Below are 16299 nucleotides of genomic sequence, written 5' to 3'. Positions count from 1 at the left end.
ACTGGGAAGGTGGCTCAGTGGTAGAGTGCTTGCCTTGCATGCATGAGACCCTGGGTTCAATTCCTCAGCACCACATAAGCAGAAAAAGCCAGAAGTAGCACTGTAGCTCAAGTGGTAGAGCTCTAGCCTTGAGCTGAAAAGCTGAGGGACAGCGCCCAGGCCCAGAGTTCAGGCCCCACAACTGGAAAAAAAAAAAAAAAAAAAAAACAGAATATGAACCAATTTTTATTCCCATCTGTGCAAGTACATTTTTAACTGATAATCTTTAAATTCAACCCTACCTCAGGATTTTCCTTGACATTTTCTTAAATTTCCAAATCATTTCATTTTCTAGAGCATGTTTATTTCAGAATTTGCAAATTATTAAAATCAAGGTGATTTTACATGTTATCTTCTGAGTGATCCTGAACTGTTCTTCTTTGTCTCCCATCCAAGTGCAAATGTTATTATGTCCTTTTCCTAGATGTACACATCCTGTATCTTCTAGTCTCTGTGTGCCATTGTCGTGATGCTTCATCACATGTGAATGGAATTGTTTATTGCATACTCTTCAGTGAAAACACCATGCAGCTGCTTTAGCTTGTGTGAGTTAGGAGCCTGGTTCAGTCTTTAAAAGGCCTTACCATGTCACATTGATTCTTGAAATGCCAACCTTCTATCTTCTGCCTGACTTCTGGTTTTCCTTGTTTACATTTAGTTTCTTCACCTTTGTTCCTCATTCCACTGCTGTCACTTGGCCCAAGCCACTGGTATTCATTACTTGCATTCCCACAGGAGCTCCTGACTGACCTCCTTGCACCTACTCTGTCTTCTGTCTAATTCATTTTCTCATTTTCACCAGGGTGACTTAAGTACTCTTTTTTTTTCTTTTTTTCTTTTTTTTTTTCTTTTCTTTTTTTTTTCTTTTTTTTGTTGGTTGTGGGGCCTGAACTCTGGGCCTGGGCGCTGTCCCTCAGGTCTTCAGCTCAAGGCTAGTGCTCTACCTCTTGAGCCACAATACCATTTCCAGCTTTTTCTGCTTATGTGGTGCTGAGGAATTGAACCCAGGGCGGTATGCATGCAAGGCAAGCACTCTACCACTGAGCCACCTTCCCAGCCCCTATATAACTACTCTTTAAAATTAAATAAATAAATAAGAAAATAAGCTATAATAGCATGTAAAAAAATTTTCATAGTTTCCCTTTGTTCTTAAGTTAAATTCAAAACTCATCATAAATCTGGGTTATCCAACCCTCCTTCAGCCTTCTTCTATACCACTCACACTCAGAAATCTAGTTGCCTATATTCTGATGTTGCTTTAATCAGACACTGGGCACACCTGTTTATCAACCTCAGAGAAATTGTAAATATTAAATGAATTAATACATTGTAGTCTCCTAGAACTAACCTTAACAGCCTAAGTTGTACATAAGTAAAAATTCACTATCTAGGCCAAGCATAGTGGCTCACATTTGTAATACAAGCTACTTAGGAGGCAAAGATTAAAAAGATTGCAGTTGGAAACCATTCTAGGCAAAAAGTTAATGAGACCCCCATCTCAGTCCATCAGTAAACTTGACATAGTGGTGTGTAGCTGTAATCCTAGCTACCCAGGAGTCATAACTGATTTACTAAAAAAGGATGGGGTAGCCAGTTGCTGGTGGCTACCTGTAATCCTAGCTACTCAGGATGCTGAAATCTGAGGAATGTAGTTCAAAGCCAGTCTGGGCAGGACAGCTCATGATTGTCTTATCTCTAATTAACCACCAGAAAACTGGACCCCACAGTGGCTCAAAGTGGTAGAACACTAGCCTTGAGCAAAAAAGCTCAGAAACAGCGCCCAGACCTGAGCCAGAGCCCCACTTCCAAAAAAGACAGGAGCATGGACTGAAGTCCTAGAAGGCCTGCCTAGGAAATACACGGCCTGGAGTTCAAATCATAGTACTACCAAACAAACAAAAAGAAAAACTTGCCATTATATATTATCATATTATTGTTGATTCTACATCCAAGTCAGAGAACATCATAATGTCTGCACCTTCAAGTTTTATACAAACTCCCTGTAAGCATGTTTATTCCCACTTGCTTTCTTAATTTCTGTTGAGTCTTCCTATCACAATTTAAATTACATTTCTTAGGGAAATTTCCTGAGCTTCAGCCCCTGCACCATCACTATTTTTAATAATTTGTTGAATGCCCAGGAATGTAAAACCACAGATCCTCAAGCCCTAGGAGTGTGTAATCATAATAGAAATTTACTACATCTTTATTGATGACTAATGGACTGCCTGCCTGACAGACAGTACTATTGTGTTTATGCCTTCTTAGGATTTTTTGTTTGTTTGTGTGTTTCCAGGGGACATAACTGGGACTTGAACTTAGAGCCTCATACTTGCTATGTAGGTGTGCTCTACCACTTGAGCCACACCCTCAACCCAATGTCTCATTTCTTATTTCAAAATGAATTCCAGATGAAGCAGAAATTTAAGTGTCAAAAATGAAAACATGGAAGTATTTTAGGAAATTAGTATTTTTACATTACTGAAGTGGATAACTGTTTTATATTATTGAGGTAAGTAATGTATTCCAAATTCCGTTGGATTTTGCTGCTGCTATTTAACAGCTAATACCTCAAATTTTAAAAAAAGGTCAAAAGACACGAAGAAGTAGCAGGATAAATACAAATAAGTAATAAACATGAATAATTAAAGAAAAAAGTTAAATAACAGCAATTGTTAAAATTTGTTTTCCTACCAGACTGGCAAAAGTACAAGGTTAATACTCTATAGTCCCAACTAGGCATGGTGGCTCATTCTGGCACACTCTCAGAGGCTGAGGTGGAACATTGTGAGTTCGAAGCCCACGTGTGCTACGTAGTGAATTAGAAGCCAGCCTGAGCCAAATATAGCAAGGTTCTGTCTAAAAAAACAACCAAAAAAATCCCCCAAAATCTGTGTTCTCTAAGGCGAAATGGGTAGGCACTCTTTATGAGAACGTAAATTACAAAGGCTGAAATCTGAGGATCACAGTTAAATGCCAGCCCCAACAGGAAACTCCTTGAGACATATCCAGTTGACCAGCAAAAAGCCAGATGTGGAGGTATGGCTCAAATGGGAGCGTGCTAGCCTCAAGCAGAAAGTCTCAGAGATAGCACCAGACCCTGAATTCAAGCCCCAGGAATGGCAAAAAAAAAAAAAAGATGTTTATAAGCAACATAAATGTCCACAAATAGGAACTGGATTCATTACATATGGCAGCATCCTTGGCCAGCTTACTGCCAACTATGAGATTTTCCTTCTACCAAAGGGCATTACAGACTCAGCCTTGTCACTCTTCTGTGACAGTCACAAATAAGGAGAAAGGAGTACATACTAATCAAAAAGAAAAAAACTAAAACTGGGAAATAATGAAGAGTCAACACTGTTCAAAAACAGATGTACTCATTGCCTGACTTGTGTGACTGCAACCCTTCTGTGTATCACCTTCACAATACAAAATTTAAAAAAATAATAATAATAATATGCTGCCTTCAGGAAATACATATGAGTACACACACAGCAGTACATATCATGGGCTGACTATCCACTAAAAATTAAAATGATCGACACTGTTTGTATAAAAAGTTGCTCAAGTGGCTGGGAAGGTGGCTCAGTGGTACAGTGCTTGTCTTGCATGCATGAGGTCCTGGATTTGATTCCTCAGCACCATGTAAGCAGAAAATAAAGCCAAAGTGGCATTGTGCCTCTCAAGTGGTAGAGTGCTAGCCTTGAGCTGAATTGCTGAGGTACAGCACCCAGGCCCAGAGTTCAGGCCCCACAACCAACCAACCAAAAAAAAAAAAAAAAAAGTTGTTCCACCTTAAATAGGAAAAAAATCCTTATTTCTAAAAATAAGTGTACAATGATTTTCTCTGCAAAGGGTATATTTGGGGAGAAAGATTATAAATCTACAAGGATATTCACCATTGAGTTAACAGCAATTCCTATATAGGGAGATTTCAGAATTTAGGAGATGTATCTTTTGCTTTTCTTCATGCATTTACTGTCATTTATATTTTCTGAGCATGTATGGTTTTTTTTAAATAATATAGATGTCATGTTTATTTTTTTGAAGTTGTTTATCTTATTTTCAGCAAACATCATTCACCATTTTTCTGGGGGTTTTTTGTTGGTTTTGTTTGTTTTGGTTTTTTTTGTTTTGGTTTTTTTTTTTGCCAGTTGTGGGGCCTGAACTCTGGGCCTGGGCACTTCCCTCAGCTCTTCAGCTTAAGGCTAGCGCTCTACCACTTGAGCCACAGCACCACTTCAGCCTTTTCTGCTTATGTGGTGCTGAGGAATCGAACCCAGGGCCTCATGCATGCAAGGCAAGCACTCTACCACTGAGCTACCTTCCCAGCCCACCATTCATTTTTCTTTCTCTTTTTCTTTTACTGTTGTTGGTAAGAGTGCTGCTAGGGCTCAGACTGGGAGTCAGTGTGTGCTGAGTACATCTTCTGCCACTGAGCAGCCCAGTGGCCCCTCACCATCCTTTCTCTAAGTAAATGAAATCCTTAACAAATCATGGTTCAGGCCCCACGACCGGACCCCCCCCAAAAAAAAAGGTAGATTACTAGCCTTGAGGGCAAAGAAGTACTGAATTCAAGCCCCAGAACCAGAAGGGAAAAAAAGCTACCAATTTTTAAATTACATACAAGGAGATATCTGTAGACACATATTACTAGTTTACTTTGCCATATTCTGAATATAATAGTAATAGTCAGATAACCAGTTGTGATAGACAGATTGTGATAACCTTTTCACATAAAGTGACTTTATTTTTTTTGGGGGGGGGGGGGGTCCGTTCGTGGGCCCTGAACTCTGGACCTGGGCGCTGTCCCTCAGCTCTTCAGCTCAAAGCTAGCGCTCTACTACTTGAGCCACAGCGCCACTTCCAGCTTTTTTCTTTTTGCTTATGTAGTGCTGAGGAATTGAGCCCAGGGCCTCGAGCATGCAAGGCAAGCGCTCTACCACTGAGCCACCTTCCCAGCCCCGAAAGTGACTTTATTTTTGTACAGGATATCTTTTATCTGATATAGTCACTTATTTTCCTGGGTTTATTCATCAGTTACACATAATCACAAATAAGAATGTTCATTCTTGGAAAGATAGCATTAGTGAACTAAGAATACTTTTTTGTTTTTTATACCACGATCATTGAATTCTCACTTACTCTACTTACAAGCAGTTGGCTTGCTCACAGCTGGAACTCTACCCTTGAATTATGCCTCAAATCTGACTTTATGTTGGTTATTTTGAAGATTAATCTCTGAACCGACTTCTCTGCTCAAATTGGCTTCGAATCCTTCAGATCTCAGCCTTCTGAGTAGGATTTCAGGTGTGAGTCACTAACAACCAGCTAAGTTAGAATAGTTCAGGCCAAAAGCAAAGTAAATATCAAAATAACCTTTGAAACTTGGTAAGGGATAAACAGTGTTTCACGTGTTGAAATATTAAACATAGCTCTCAAATTATAAGCCTTCATAAAAGCAACCAGTAGAGTAATGTATATGTTAGGCAATATAAGGAAGATTTTGAAGCTGGGCATCATGGCTCATGTCTGTAATCCTTGCTACTCAGGAGGCAGAGATTTGAGGATTACAGTTTGAAGTCACTTGGGGCAGGAAAGTCCGTGAGACTTATCTCTAAATAACCAGCAGAGGGCCAGAAATGGAGGTATGGTTCAAGTCATAGAACTGGCACACAAAAAAAATTGAACACGATTCAAAATTAGTCTTTTTAAGACTAGAAGTTTAAAATACATGTTCTGTGGGAAAATTACCTTTTGGGTTTGATTTAGCAGAAGTGAATATCCTTTTCTTTGTGTTCTTTTGAAAGAAAATGCACAAAATAACAGATATGTGCACAAATTAAAAACCCACTCAAATAGAAATGAAAACCTGAAAATATCTTTTAGAATGCATTAAAGTATATTTAAATTATTAAAACAGTGGTACACACTTGTAATGCTAACACTTGGGAGGCTGAAGCCTGGGCTACACATTAGCAAGACTTTGTCTCCAAAAAAAAAAAAGTGAGGGCTGGGAAGGTGGCTCAGTGGTAGAGTGCTTGCCTTACATGCCTGAGGCCCTAGGTTCCATTCCTCAGCACCACATAAGCAAAAAGAAAAAAGCTGGAAGTGGTGCTGTGGCTCTAGTGGTAGAGTGCTAGCCTTGAGCTGAAGAGCTGAGGAACAGCACCCAGGCCCAGAGTTCAGGCCCCACGACCAGAGACCCTCCCCCCCCCAAAAAAAAAAAGTGAAAATAGGAATATGAATGGTAATTTTTTTGTGAGTCCTAGCTTAAACTCAGGACCTGGGTTCTATCTCAGAGTTTTTGTGCTCAAGACTAGCACTCTATCATTTGAACCACAGCTTTACTTCTTGCTTTTTAGAAGTTAATTGGAGATGAGAGTGTCAGGAGCCGGGCGCCGGTGACTCACGCCTGTAATCCTAGCTACTCAGGAGCCTGAGATCTGAGGATCACCGTTTAGTGCCAGCCTGGGCAGGAACGGCCATGACACTCTTATCTCTAATTAACCACCAGAAAACTGGAAGTGTCCCTGTGGCTCAAGTGGTAGACACTAGCCTTGAGCTGAAGAGTTGAGGGACAGCACCCAGGCCCAGAGTTCAAGCCCTATGACCAATTTTTAAAAAAAGAAAGAAAAAGAAAAAGAGTATCAGGGAATTTCCTGCCTAGGCAGGCTTTAGACCATGATCCTCAAATCTCAACCACCTGGCTCATTATGGATGGGCACCAATGGTTTATGCCTATATCCTACTACTCAAGAAGCTGAGATCGGAGGATTATAGTTGAAAGCCTTCCAAGGCAGGAAAGTTTGTGAGACTCTTACCTTCAATCAGCCACCAAAAAAGCCAAAAATGGAGCTGTAGCCTAAGTGTACAGCACTAGTCATGAGCAAAATAATTCAAGAACGGTGCCCAAGTCCTGAGTTCAAGCCCCACAAGTGGCACAAAAAGTAATTAAAAAAAAAAAAGAAATAATAGGGTAAAACTTCTGTTTTATTCAGTTGTATGCTTAGAGCAATACTTGCATCTTATTAGAAAATATTACTGTGTTCTATCACTTCTGTGTTGCCATATGGTAAATAGCAAAATTAGAAGCTAAATTTCTTCAGGAAAATTTAACAGTGTATCATTCTGTCTGCAATGCATAGATAGCTGTAAACCTGGAAAATTAGTAATGTTCTTATGTTTAAAAGTATATAGTATCCAGGGTCTAGGAAGGTGGCTTAGCAGTAGAGTGCTTGCCTTGAATGCTTGAGGCCGTGGGTTCGATTCCTCCACACCACATAAACAGAAGGGGCTGGAAGTGGTGCTGTGGCTCAAGTGGTAGAGTGCTAACCTTGAGCTGAAGAGCTCAGGGACAGTGCCCAGACCTACAGTTCAAGCCCCATGACCGACCAAAAGAAAAATAATATATCCAGGTGCTGTTGGCTCATGCCCGTAATCTTATCTAGTCAGGAAGCTGAGATCTCAGAGTTGTGGTTCAAAGCCAGCACAGACAGGAAAGTCTGTAAGACTCTTATCTCCAGTTAACCACCAGAAAATCAGAAGCGGTACTGTAGCTCAAAGTCATAGACCACTAGCCTTGAGCAAAAGAGCTTCCCAGGCCCTGAATTCAAGCCCCACAACCACCAAAAAAAAGTAGACAGTGTTATCTCAGATTATTGGAGATGCATAGTAGTCAGCTAATTAGATTTACCATCTGTGAATATTACCTAATGTTTTAGAAGATAATTTTTGCCAAGAATAAATTTTGTGCCATTTTAACTAATTATTCAATAGTTAATACACCCCCTTATTGGACCATAAAGCTGAGACTTAAATTAATGAAAGCTGAGCTGTAAATTAATTAGATATACAGAACCCGAGTCCTTGAAGAGACAGAATTGAATCCAAGAATAGAAGTGTCTAATTCAGAGCTACTTTGAACAGAAGAGAAAACAAAGTTTTGCCCAAATCATGGTTTCTATTTGGGAATAAAAAAAATACAGAAACTGTAAGTCTAATTAGGGATGGGGATCTAACTTGCTAAGAGATGCCAAAGAAGCTCTGTGTGTCTTTCATGTCTCCTTTATAGAAATCCCGTAGTTTGGACTGACAATCAGTTAAATAGTCCAAATTAAATTGCCTATCTCTAAGGGGATGAGGGAAAGGACCAAAGGAGCAAAGCTAAGCATGATGGGGTTGGAAATAGATGGACAGTTTAGGTGCTAGAATTAGAAAAACATGTGACATGGGCATAGCACACTGATCTTAAACTTGTAATGCTCCTGCCATACCCTCTGAGTCCTAGGATCACAGGTGTAAGCCTGCCTTGTCCTTGAATTCTTATCATAGATGAACTTAATATGCATCTGAATTTTAATAACTTCTGCTTCTAGAAAGATGGAATTAATATACTTTCCCATATTCCACCCACTAAGTGTAACTTAAAACTCTGTGCATTATACATAAAACATTTAAGCCAGACCTGGTAGTGTTGCTTTTAGTCCCACCTACTTTGGAGGGTGAAGTAAAAGGATCACTTGAACCCAATCTGGGCAACACAAGGTCTCAATTCAAAATATAATTTTTGTGAGGGTTTTTTTTTTTTTGGCCGGTCTTGAGGCTTGAACCTCAGGTTCTGGACACTGTCCCTGAGTTTTTTGTGCACACAGCTAGCACTCTACCACTTGAACCACAGCTTCACTACCAGTATTTTTGGTAGTTAAAGATAAGAATCTTACAGGCTTTTGTGCCTGGGCTGGCTTCACAATAATTTTTTTTTTAAGCACCACATAAGAAGACTTAACAGGTGTCAAGATTTTGACAGCCTGGTCAAAATAGCCAGATCCATTCTAATAAATAAATAAATGTCATTATTATCTTTTAAAAGGTATAACATGGGCTGGGCAGGTGGCTCAGTGGCAGAGTGCTTGCCTTGCATGCATGAGGCCATGAGTTCGATTGCTCAGTACCATGTAAGCAGAAAAAGCTGGAAGTGGTGCTGTGGCGCAAATGGAAAAGCACTAGCCTTGAGCTGAAGAGTTGAGGGACAGTACCCAGGCCCAGAGTTCAGGCCCCACAACCAACCAAAAAATAAATAAAATAAAATGTATAACATTCTGAATAATGGAAGAAAATGTAACAGAGTAACTAGATCAAAGAATGTAAGGAAAGACAAGATGTATTCCCTGGATTTTTTTTTTTTTTGGAGGGGGGTCGGTCGTGGGGCTTGAACTCTGGGCTTGGGCGCTGTCCCTGCACTCTTCATTGAGCCACAGCGCCACTTCCTGTTTTCTGGTGGTTTTTATTGGAGATAAGAGTCTCATGGACTTTCCTGCCCAGGCTGGCTTTTAACCGTGATCCTCAGATCTCAGCCTCCTGAGTAGATAGGATTCCCTGGATTTTTATCTTGACTTTATTTGTCTAGACTTAGCAACTCAGAAACACCAATAAGCCCAAACAAAAGCCACTTGCTCTAACCAGAAAACAAGAATGCAACATAGCAAGACAAAACTTTAGAGGGGAAAATGCATAGAGCCTAAGGAACTTGGCAAATACCAGCAAAAAATTTGGGGACTGAGGCTGTAGCTTAGTGCTAGGTCCTGGGTTTAGTCCTCAGGCACAGAGGGAGGTATAGATAGATAGATAGATAAATAGACAGACAGACAGATAGATAGATAGATAGATAGATAGATAGATAGATAGATAGAGATGAGATAGACATCTTAAAATAAAATGAAAAAAGATATCATGTAGACATTAATTTGTTAAAAGCATGAGTGCCTGCCTAGTTTCAGATAAAATTAACTTGCTAGAGATAGGAAGAGACACACACTAAGGCAACATACCAAATTCTAATTGTGTATACAGTGAAACAACAGAGTTTAAAAAATAAGTGACACCAACACTGATAGAACTAAACAGAGACATAGACAAATCTACAATTTTAACTGTAAATTCTAACAACTATTTGAACAATTAATAGAACATCTAGACAGAAGATCCGCAAAGACATGGAGTTCAACAATACCTTCAGCTATCAGGACTTAACTGACAGAACATCCCTCCTCCCAACAACAGAATACCTGTTCTTCCCAACCACGTATAATACACCACAACATACCACATCCCAGGCTAGAAAGCAAACCTCATCAAATTTGAAAGAATTGAAATTATACAGAGTATGTTCTCTCACCATGACAACATAAAACTAGAAACCAATAACAGCAAGATAACAAAAATCTCCAAACACTTAGGAACCAAATGTTTAAATAGGCCTTGAGTCCAAAGACAGATGCCTTTAGGCCAACCAAAAAATGCATTTAACTGAATGAAAATGAAAATGCAGTTTGTCAAAATGTGTGAGATAGAGGCGAAACTCTATTGAGAGGAAATTTAGTAACATGAAATGCCATAATTTCTTGGTTGGGCACAGTGGCATATACCTGTAATATCAGCTACTCAAGATACAGAGATCAGAAGGATCATATGAAAAGAGGATCAGCACCATTCATCCTGCTGTATCAGCTTGGATGATTTGAAGCAAAATATTCTGAGAGCAAGTAAAACTAATATCAGATGTTCTGTTCTGAATGATTCCACTTCTTTTTTTAATATTTTTTTTATTGTAAAGATACTGTACAGAGGGGCTGGGAAAGTGGCTCAGTGGTAGAGCGCTTGCCTTGCATGCACAAGGCCCTGGGTTCAATTCCTCAGCACCACATAAGCAGAAAAAAAGCCTCAAGTGGTGCTGTGGCTCAAGTGGTAGAAAGCTAGCCTTGAGCTGAAGAGCTGAGGGACAGCACCCAGTCCCAGAGTTCAAGCCCCATGACTGACCAAAAAAAAAAAAAAAAAGATACTGTACAGAGAGGTTACAGTTATATGGGCAAGGTAATGAGTCCATTTCCTATCGAGCATTGTTACCCTCCTTTATTTTTCCCCTACCATCCATTGCCTCCCCACCTCCCCAATTCCTCCCTCTCTGTCCCACTCTCCCTCCCCTTACCCACTCCCTATCCCCACCCCACAAAGTTGTAAAGTTCATTTTCAACTTATTGTCTTGTACATCTCATTGTTACAATGGGTCATCCTGTGTCCTTATTTCAGCATTTTGTTATTTCCCTTGTGATTCTATAACATTTTTTAAGTAAAAAAATTGTTAAGTAGAGACAACTGATTAAGAGTTACCAGAGGTTAAAGGCAGGGTGGGAGCAAGATAGACTTGGGTATAACTATAAAAAAAAAGTATAAGATCTTTGTGATTTAAAAAAAAAAAAAAATGCCTTGCCAGGTACCAGTAGCTCAAGCCTGTAATCCTAGCTACTCAGGAGGTTAAGATCTGAGGGTTGCAGTTCAAAGCCAGCCCGGGCAGAAAAATCCCTGTGAGACTCTTATCTCTAATTAGCCACTCAAAATCTGGAATTAGCCCTGTGGCTCAAAAGTGGTAGAGCACTAGCCTTGATCAAAAAGAGCTCAGGGTCAGCACCCAGGCCCTGAGTTCAAGCTCCATGACTAACAAAAAAATGTCTTTTGACAGACAAGTGATACTGTTGTATAATTTAGCAACATGTTACTATTACAGAAAACTGAATAAAATGTACAGAGGATGTTTTTATATTACTGCATTTTTAAATTTTCTTTTTAAGTATATTTTTCTATACAAATACATGGATTATTTCAAAGATTTTTTAAGACTCATAAGAGGTATATTTGTTCTTGAGTTATGCATTCCTCTAGATTGGGCTTTTTGTGCATTTTGCCTAATTGGTTCTTACTATAGCACCTTTTTGAGGATGTGGTGCAGTCTTTCCCTTATTCCCATGTTGTGTCCAGACCTCTTTGTACTGGTAGAGTACGAGAGAACTTCTCCTTGCTACCCATCCCATCTTATCTAGAATTTATCTTTTTTCCCCTCTCCTGCAGGTATTGTATTTTGATCCATTATACTATAGAAGGAAGAGTAGAAACAAAGTAGAAGAGATTTCCAACATGGGAGGTGAAAGAAAGGGAGTTCCCAGTAAGAAAAAAAAAATTGTGACACCACAACCTTTCAAAGGCACTGTGTTTAGAAACACAGGACTCTCCTGCGTCAGAAATGAATGGACACAAAAGAGATATGGAAGATTTTGTCAAGGCAATTTACTTTTGTGCAAAAGGGTCCAAGGCCATTACTCTCCCCAGAGCTAGGCAGGCACACCAAGCAAAGCAGTTTGCTAGGCTTTTATCCTAATCTAAACTGTCCCTCCTCCTTGTAAAGGAGTTAGGCTGACAGTCTTAAGTACAATTGATTGCCAAGGTTAAAAAAAAGGGGGGGGGGGGAATTCTTTCATTCTTGTCAAAGGTTCACTTTTTTTTTCACTTAGCAATTACAGTTTATTATTTTAACTTCTTCAACACAAGATTTATCTCCCTAACATGGCTAGCTGGCAACAAGTAATACAGATAACAGTTACAATTGAAGTAAATAAAGCAAATAATTCCAGGAAATATCAATATACAATACCAAATACACTTTAGTTTGACAGAGAAGAATATGTTTTCTCCCAACAACAACTAGAAAAAATAAATTAGCCCTTGGTGAGGACAGGGGGAGTCTAGATTCTGTTCTATGACCTCATGAAGTAAATTAGAACACAGATGACTCTACCCCTTCAGTGTATCCCATCCTCTGGGCTACTCCTTACTTCCTCATTTAACATAGTGCCCTGGGAGATTATAGACCTCAACACTCCCTCAAACTGCTCCAGTTTTGCCAACTTTTGTAGAAGCTTCAATGGAGGGAAGTTGGCAAGAAGGTTCCACATGACCTTCTTAGGGCTGTCTTCTTACCTACCCGTCAGTCTGTTTATTGCTAAGTGGAAGATTTTTTTATTATTATCTTTAAATAGTTGTACAAAGGAATTGTCATTCAGCAAAGCAGTTTATGAATAAATGCATCTTGAGCAGTATCACCCCTTTCAACATTTTCACTCCTCCTTTGACCTACTCTTCTCTAACTTTTCTTAATTTTGTAATATATATGCAATGAGTTCTTGACTGCATTCTCCTCTCTGATTCATCTACCCCTCTCCCTTTGGCCTTACCCCTCCCCACCACACACACCCTAGCAAGTACCAGTTTTCTGGTGCTTATTTTGTTGGGCTTTAACTCTGTCTTTCTAAGGACATTATTTGAGTTCTCCCAAAAGTCTGCCATATTTCAATTAATACATTTGTAACCACCTCCATACCACCCAACATGTTTACTTAAAGGTAAATTCTAGCTACCACAAATGAGGGAAACCATGCAATTTGTTTTTCTGAGTCTGACAATATGATTTTTACCAAGTCTTTCCATTTCCTCATAAATGGTACAATATCATTCTTTCTAATGGATAAGTAAAAATCTACTGTGTATATGCACCATATTTTGTTGATCTGTTCATCCAATCAGGTATATCTACAGCTAATTCCCTATCTTGACTATGGTAAATAGTGCTGCCGTGAACATGATTGTTTGATGGCTTTACTGTAACCTTTTTTTTTTGTCAGCTATGAGGCCTGAACTCTGGGCCTGGGCGCTGTCCCTCAGCTCTTCAGCTCAAGGCTAGCGCTCTACCACTGGAGCCACAGAGCCACTTCTGGCTTTTTCTGTTTATGTGGTACTGAGGAATCGAACCCAGGGCCTCATGCTTGCAAGGCATGCACTCTACCGCTGAGCTACCTTCCCAGCCCCTTTACTGTAACCTTGATTGTGCTCTATTGGATAAATGCCCAGGAGTGGAATTGCTGGGTCTTAGGGTAGTTCTATATTTCATTTTTAAGGATCCTCCATACTGCTTTCCAGAGTGATTGAACAGGCTTACATTTCTACCAATAGTGTATTAGAATTTCCTTTTGGCCACATTCTCACCAGTATTTGTTATTGTATGTTTACTGGATAATGGCCATTCTAACATTTATACTGGAGTAAAGTGGATTCTCGGTGGTTTTTTTATTTGCATTTCCTTTATTTCCTTCAGAAATGTTGAGCATTTCTTCATGTGTCTCTTGGCCATTTTTACTTCTTTGGAGAAGTCTCTCTTGATGCCCATTTATTGATTGGGTTGATTAAGGTTTTAGTGTTTTTTGTTGAGCTCTGAGTACATTCTAGATATTAGGCCCTTGTCTGATGTATAGCTGGTGAAAAACTTTTTTTAGTTTTTGATAAACTTCTCACAATGCAATAATCTCACATCCCACTTCTATTCTCTGAAACTGGTATAAGGAAAGGGTTAGGAGGAATAGACCATACCACACCTAACGTCTCTTTTTTTTTTTTTTTTTTTTTTGCCCTAAATATTTATCTTACATTTATACCTCTCCTTTTGTTGTTTGGTTACTGCTAGTAATTTTTTTAATGATTTCATTTTTCTATAAATTGAAGGAAGAATCTCTCATTGCCTTTAATAAGAAAAAAAAAACATGTTTTGCACTGTGTGTGTGTGTGAGTGTGAGTATGAGTGTTTGCTGGTCCTGAGACTTGAACTCAGGGCTTGCTACTGTCCCTAAGGTTTTGTGCTCAAGGCTAGCACTCTACTTTTTGAGCCACAGCTCTACTTCTGGCTTTTTGCTGGTTCATTGGGGCTAAGTGTCTCACAGACTTTGCTGCCCAGGCTGGCTTCAAACCTAAGACCTCAGCCTCCTGAGAAGCTAGGATTACAGGCTAATCACATGTAAATGTGAGTAACCCAGACTCTATTTTGCATTTCTAACATTCAGTTTAGTCTCCTGCTTTAATTCTCTCAGCTCTGTTCATTAGGAACTACCTAGAGATCACTTTTTGATCTCTATTCTCAGCTATTAGCCCCACCTAAGAATTTCTTTCCTGCACAAGTTTATCTTGAGTATTTCTAGTCTTTATTTTTCTTTTGTCTGAGCAAAGATGATTTTAGAACACTAATGATTATACAAAGTAGCAGACCAAACTATTAGCTCTATCCTTTTCTCTTTTCTTAACTAAAAATCATTTCTGGGTATTATCTCAAGAGTTCCAGTATACAAGTTCTGTTTTTATCTTTATAAATAGTTACTTTAAAATACTATGTGCTTTTTTAAAGGAACCAACAGTGAAAGAACCTGAAATGAATACAACTCTTCAAATGCGTTTCTTTGGGAAAAGAGGAGAAAGGAAACTTCATTATAAAGAATTTCGAAGGTAAATTTAAATATGTTTATTTAGGAGAATTCAATGAATAGGAAGTGAAAAACTGAACATATTTCCCAGAACTCCAGACCGTACACAAAAATACTATTTCTGAGCCAAGTGCTGGTGGCTTATGCCTATAATTCAAGCTACTCAGGAGGCTGAAATCTGATGGCCATAGTTCAAAGCCAGCCTAAGCAGGAAAGACTAGAGATCTTATCTCCAATTAACACCAGAAAACTACAAGTAGTGCTGTGGCTCAAAGTGCTAGAGTGCTAGCCTTGAGCAAAAAAGCTCAGGGACAGCAGCCAGGCCCTGAGTTCAGGCCCTGACCTACAAAAATAAATAAATAAATAAGACATTTGCATAGTAGTTATCTCTAAGAACTAAACTTAAGAAACATAAAGTTACTATGTTTAGGAAGTGGCTCTGTGGCTCAAATGGTAGAACACTAGCTTTGAGCTGAAGAGCTCAGGGACAGAGCCCAGGCCCAGAGTTCAAGCCCCACAAGAGACAAAAAAAAAATTACTATGTTTAAAATAGGAAAAATACTATCTATCTCATAGAATACAAAAATATTCTTTTTAGTAACTTGATATTTGTAACCAAGAGATATGCCCTTAGTGTCAATTTGTTGTTAATATAAAACAAATTGGGCTGGGAATGTGGCTTAGTGGTAGAGTGTTTGCCTAGCATGCATGAAGCCTTGGGTTTGATTCCTCAGTGCCACATAAACTGAAAAAGCCAGAAGTCCACTGTAGCTCAAGTGTTAGAGCGCTAGCTTTGAGCCCAGGGAGGCTCAAGAACAGAGTCCAAACCCTGAATGCAAGCCCCAGGACTGGCAAAAAATAAATAAATAAAATACAAATATAAAACAGACTATCCAACAATACTTTGAAAAAAGGACCATTCATATTTGGGTACACAGGGTACGGTCTTCCTAAAGGAAAGGTTCTCCTTCCTCCTCCTTCCCTCAGAATTGGCTGATTTTAACTGGGCTTACTTTTATGTTAGAATCTACTGTAAGTTGGCCTACAGGTGCCTGTTTTAAAATTCCTCATCTGGAAGACAGATCTTTTCCATTCTTTAACACAAAGGTTGGCATACTTTTTT

General features: G+C 39.2%; 1 protein-coding gene across 2 annotated transcripts in view; it reads left to right on the top strand.

Annotated features, from left to right (window-relative positions):
- Micu2 (mitochondrial calcium uptake 2) overlaps positions 1-16299 on the top strand; it is a 98598-nt gene that overhangs the window by 72136 nt on the left and 10163 nt on the right. For both annotated transcript variants that reach the window (XM_042685632.1, XM_042685631.1), the window contains exon 8: positions 15101-15198. In XM_042685632.1, coding sequence (XP_042541566.1) covers positions 15101-15198 — 98 coding nt within the window. The remainder of the gene's footprint in view (positions 1-15100; positions 15199-16299) is intronic.

Source organism: Dipodomys spectabilis, unplaced genomic scaffold (assembly GCF_019054845.1).
Source record: "Dipodomys spectabilis isolate Male_0828 unplaced genomic scaffold, ASM1905484v1 ptg000095l, whole genome shotgun sequence".
NCBI lineage: Eukaryota > Metazoa > Chordata > Mammalia > Rodentia > Heteromyidae > Dipodomys > Dipodomys spectabilis.
The sequence above is the reverse complement of the archived record's forward strand: the minus strand, read 5'-3'. Positions and strand labels throughout refer to the sequence as shown.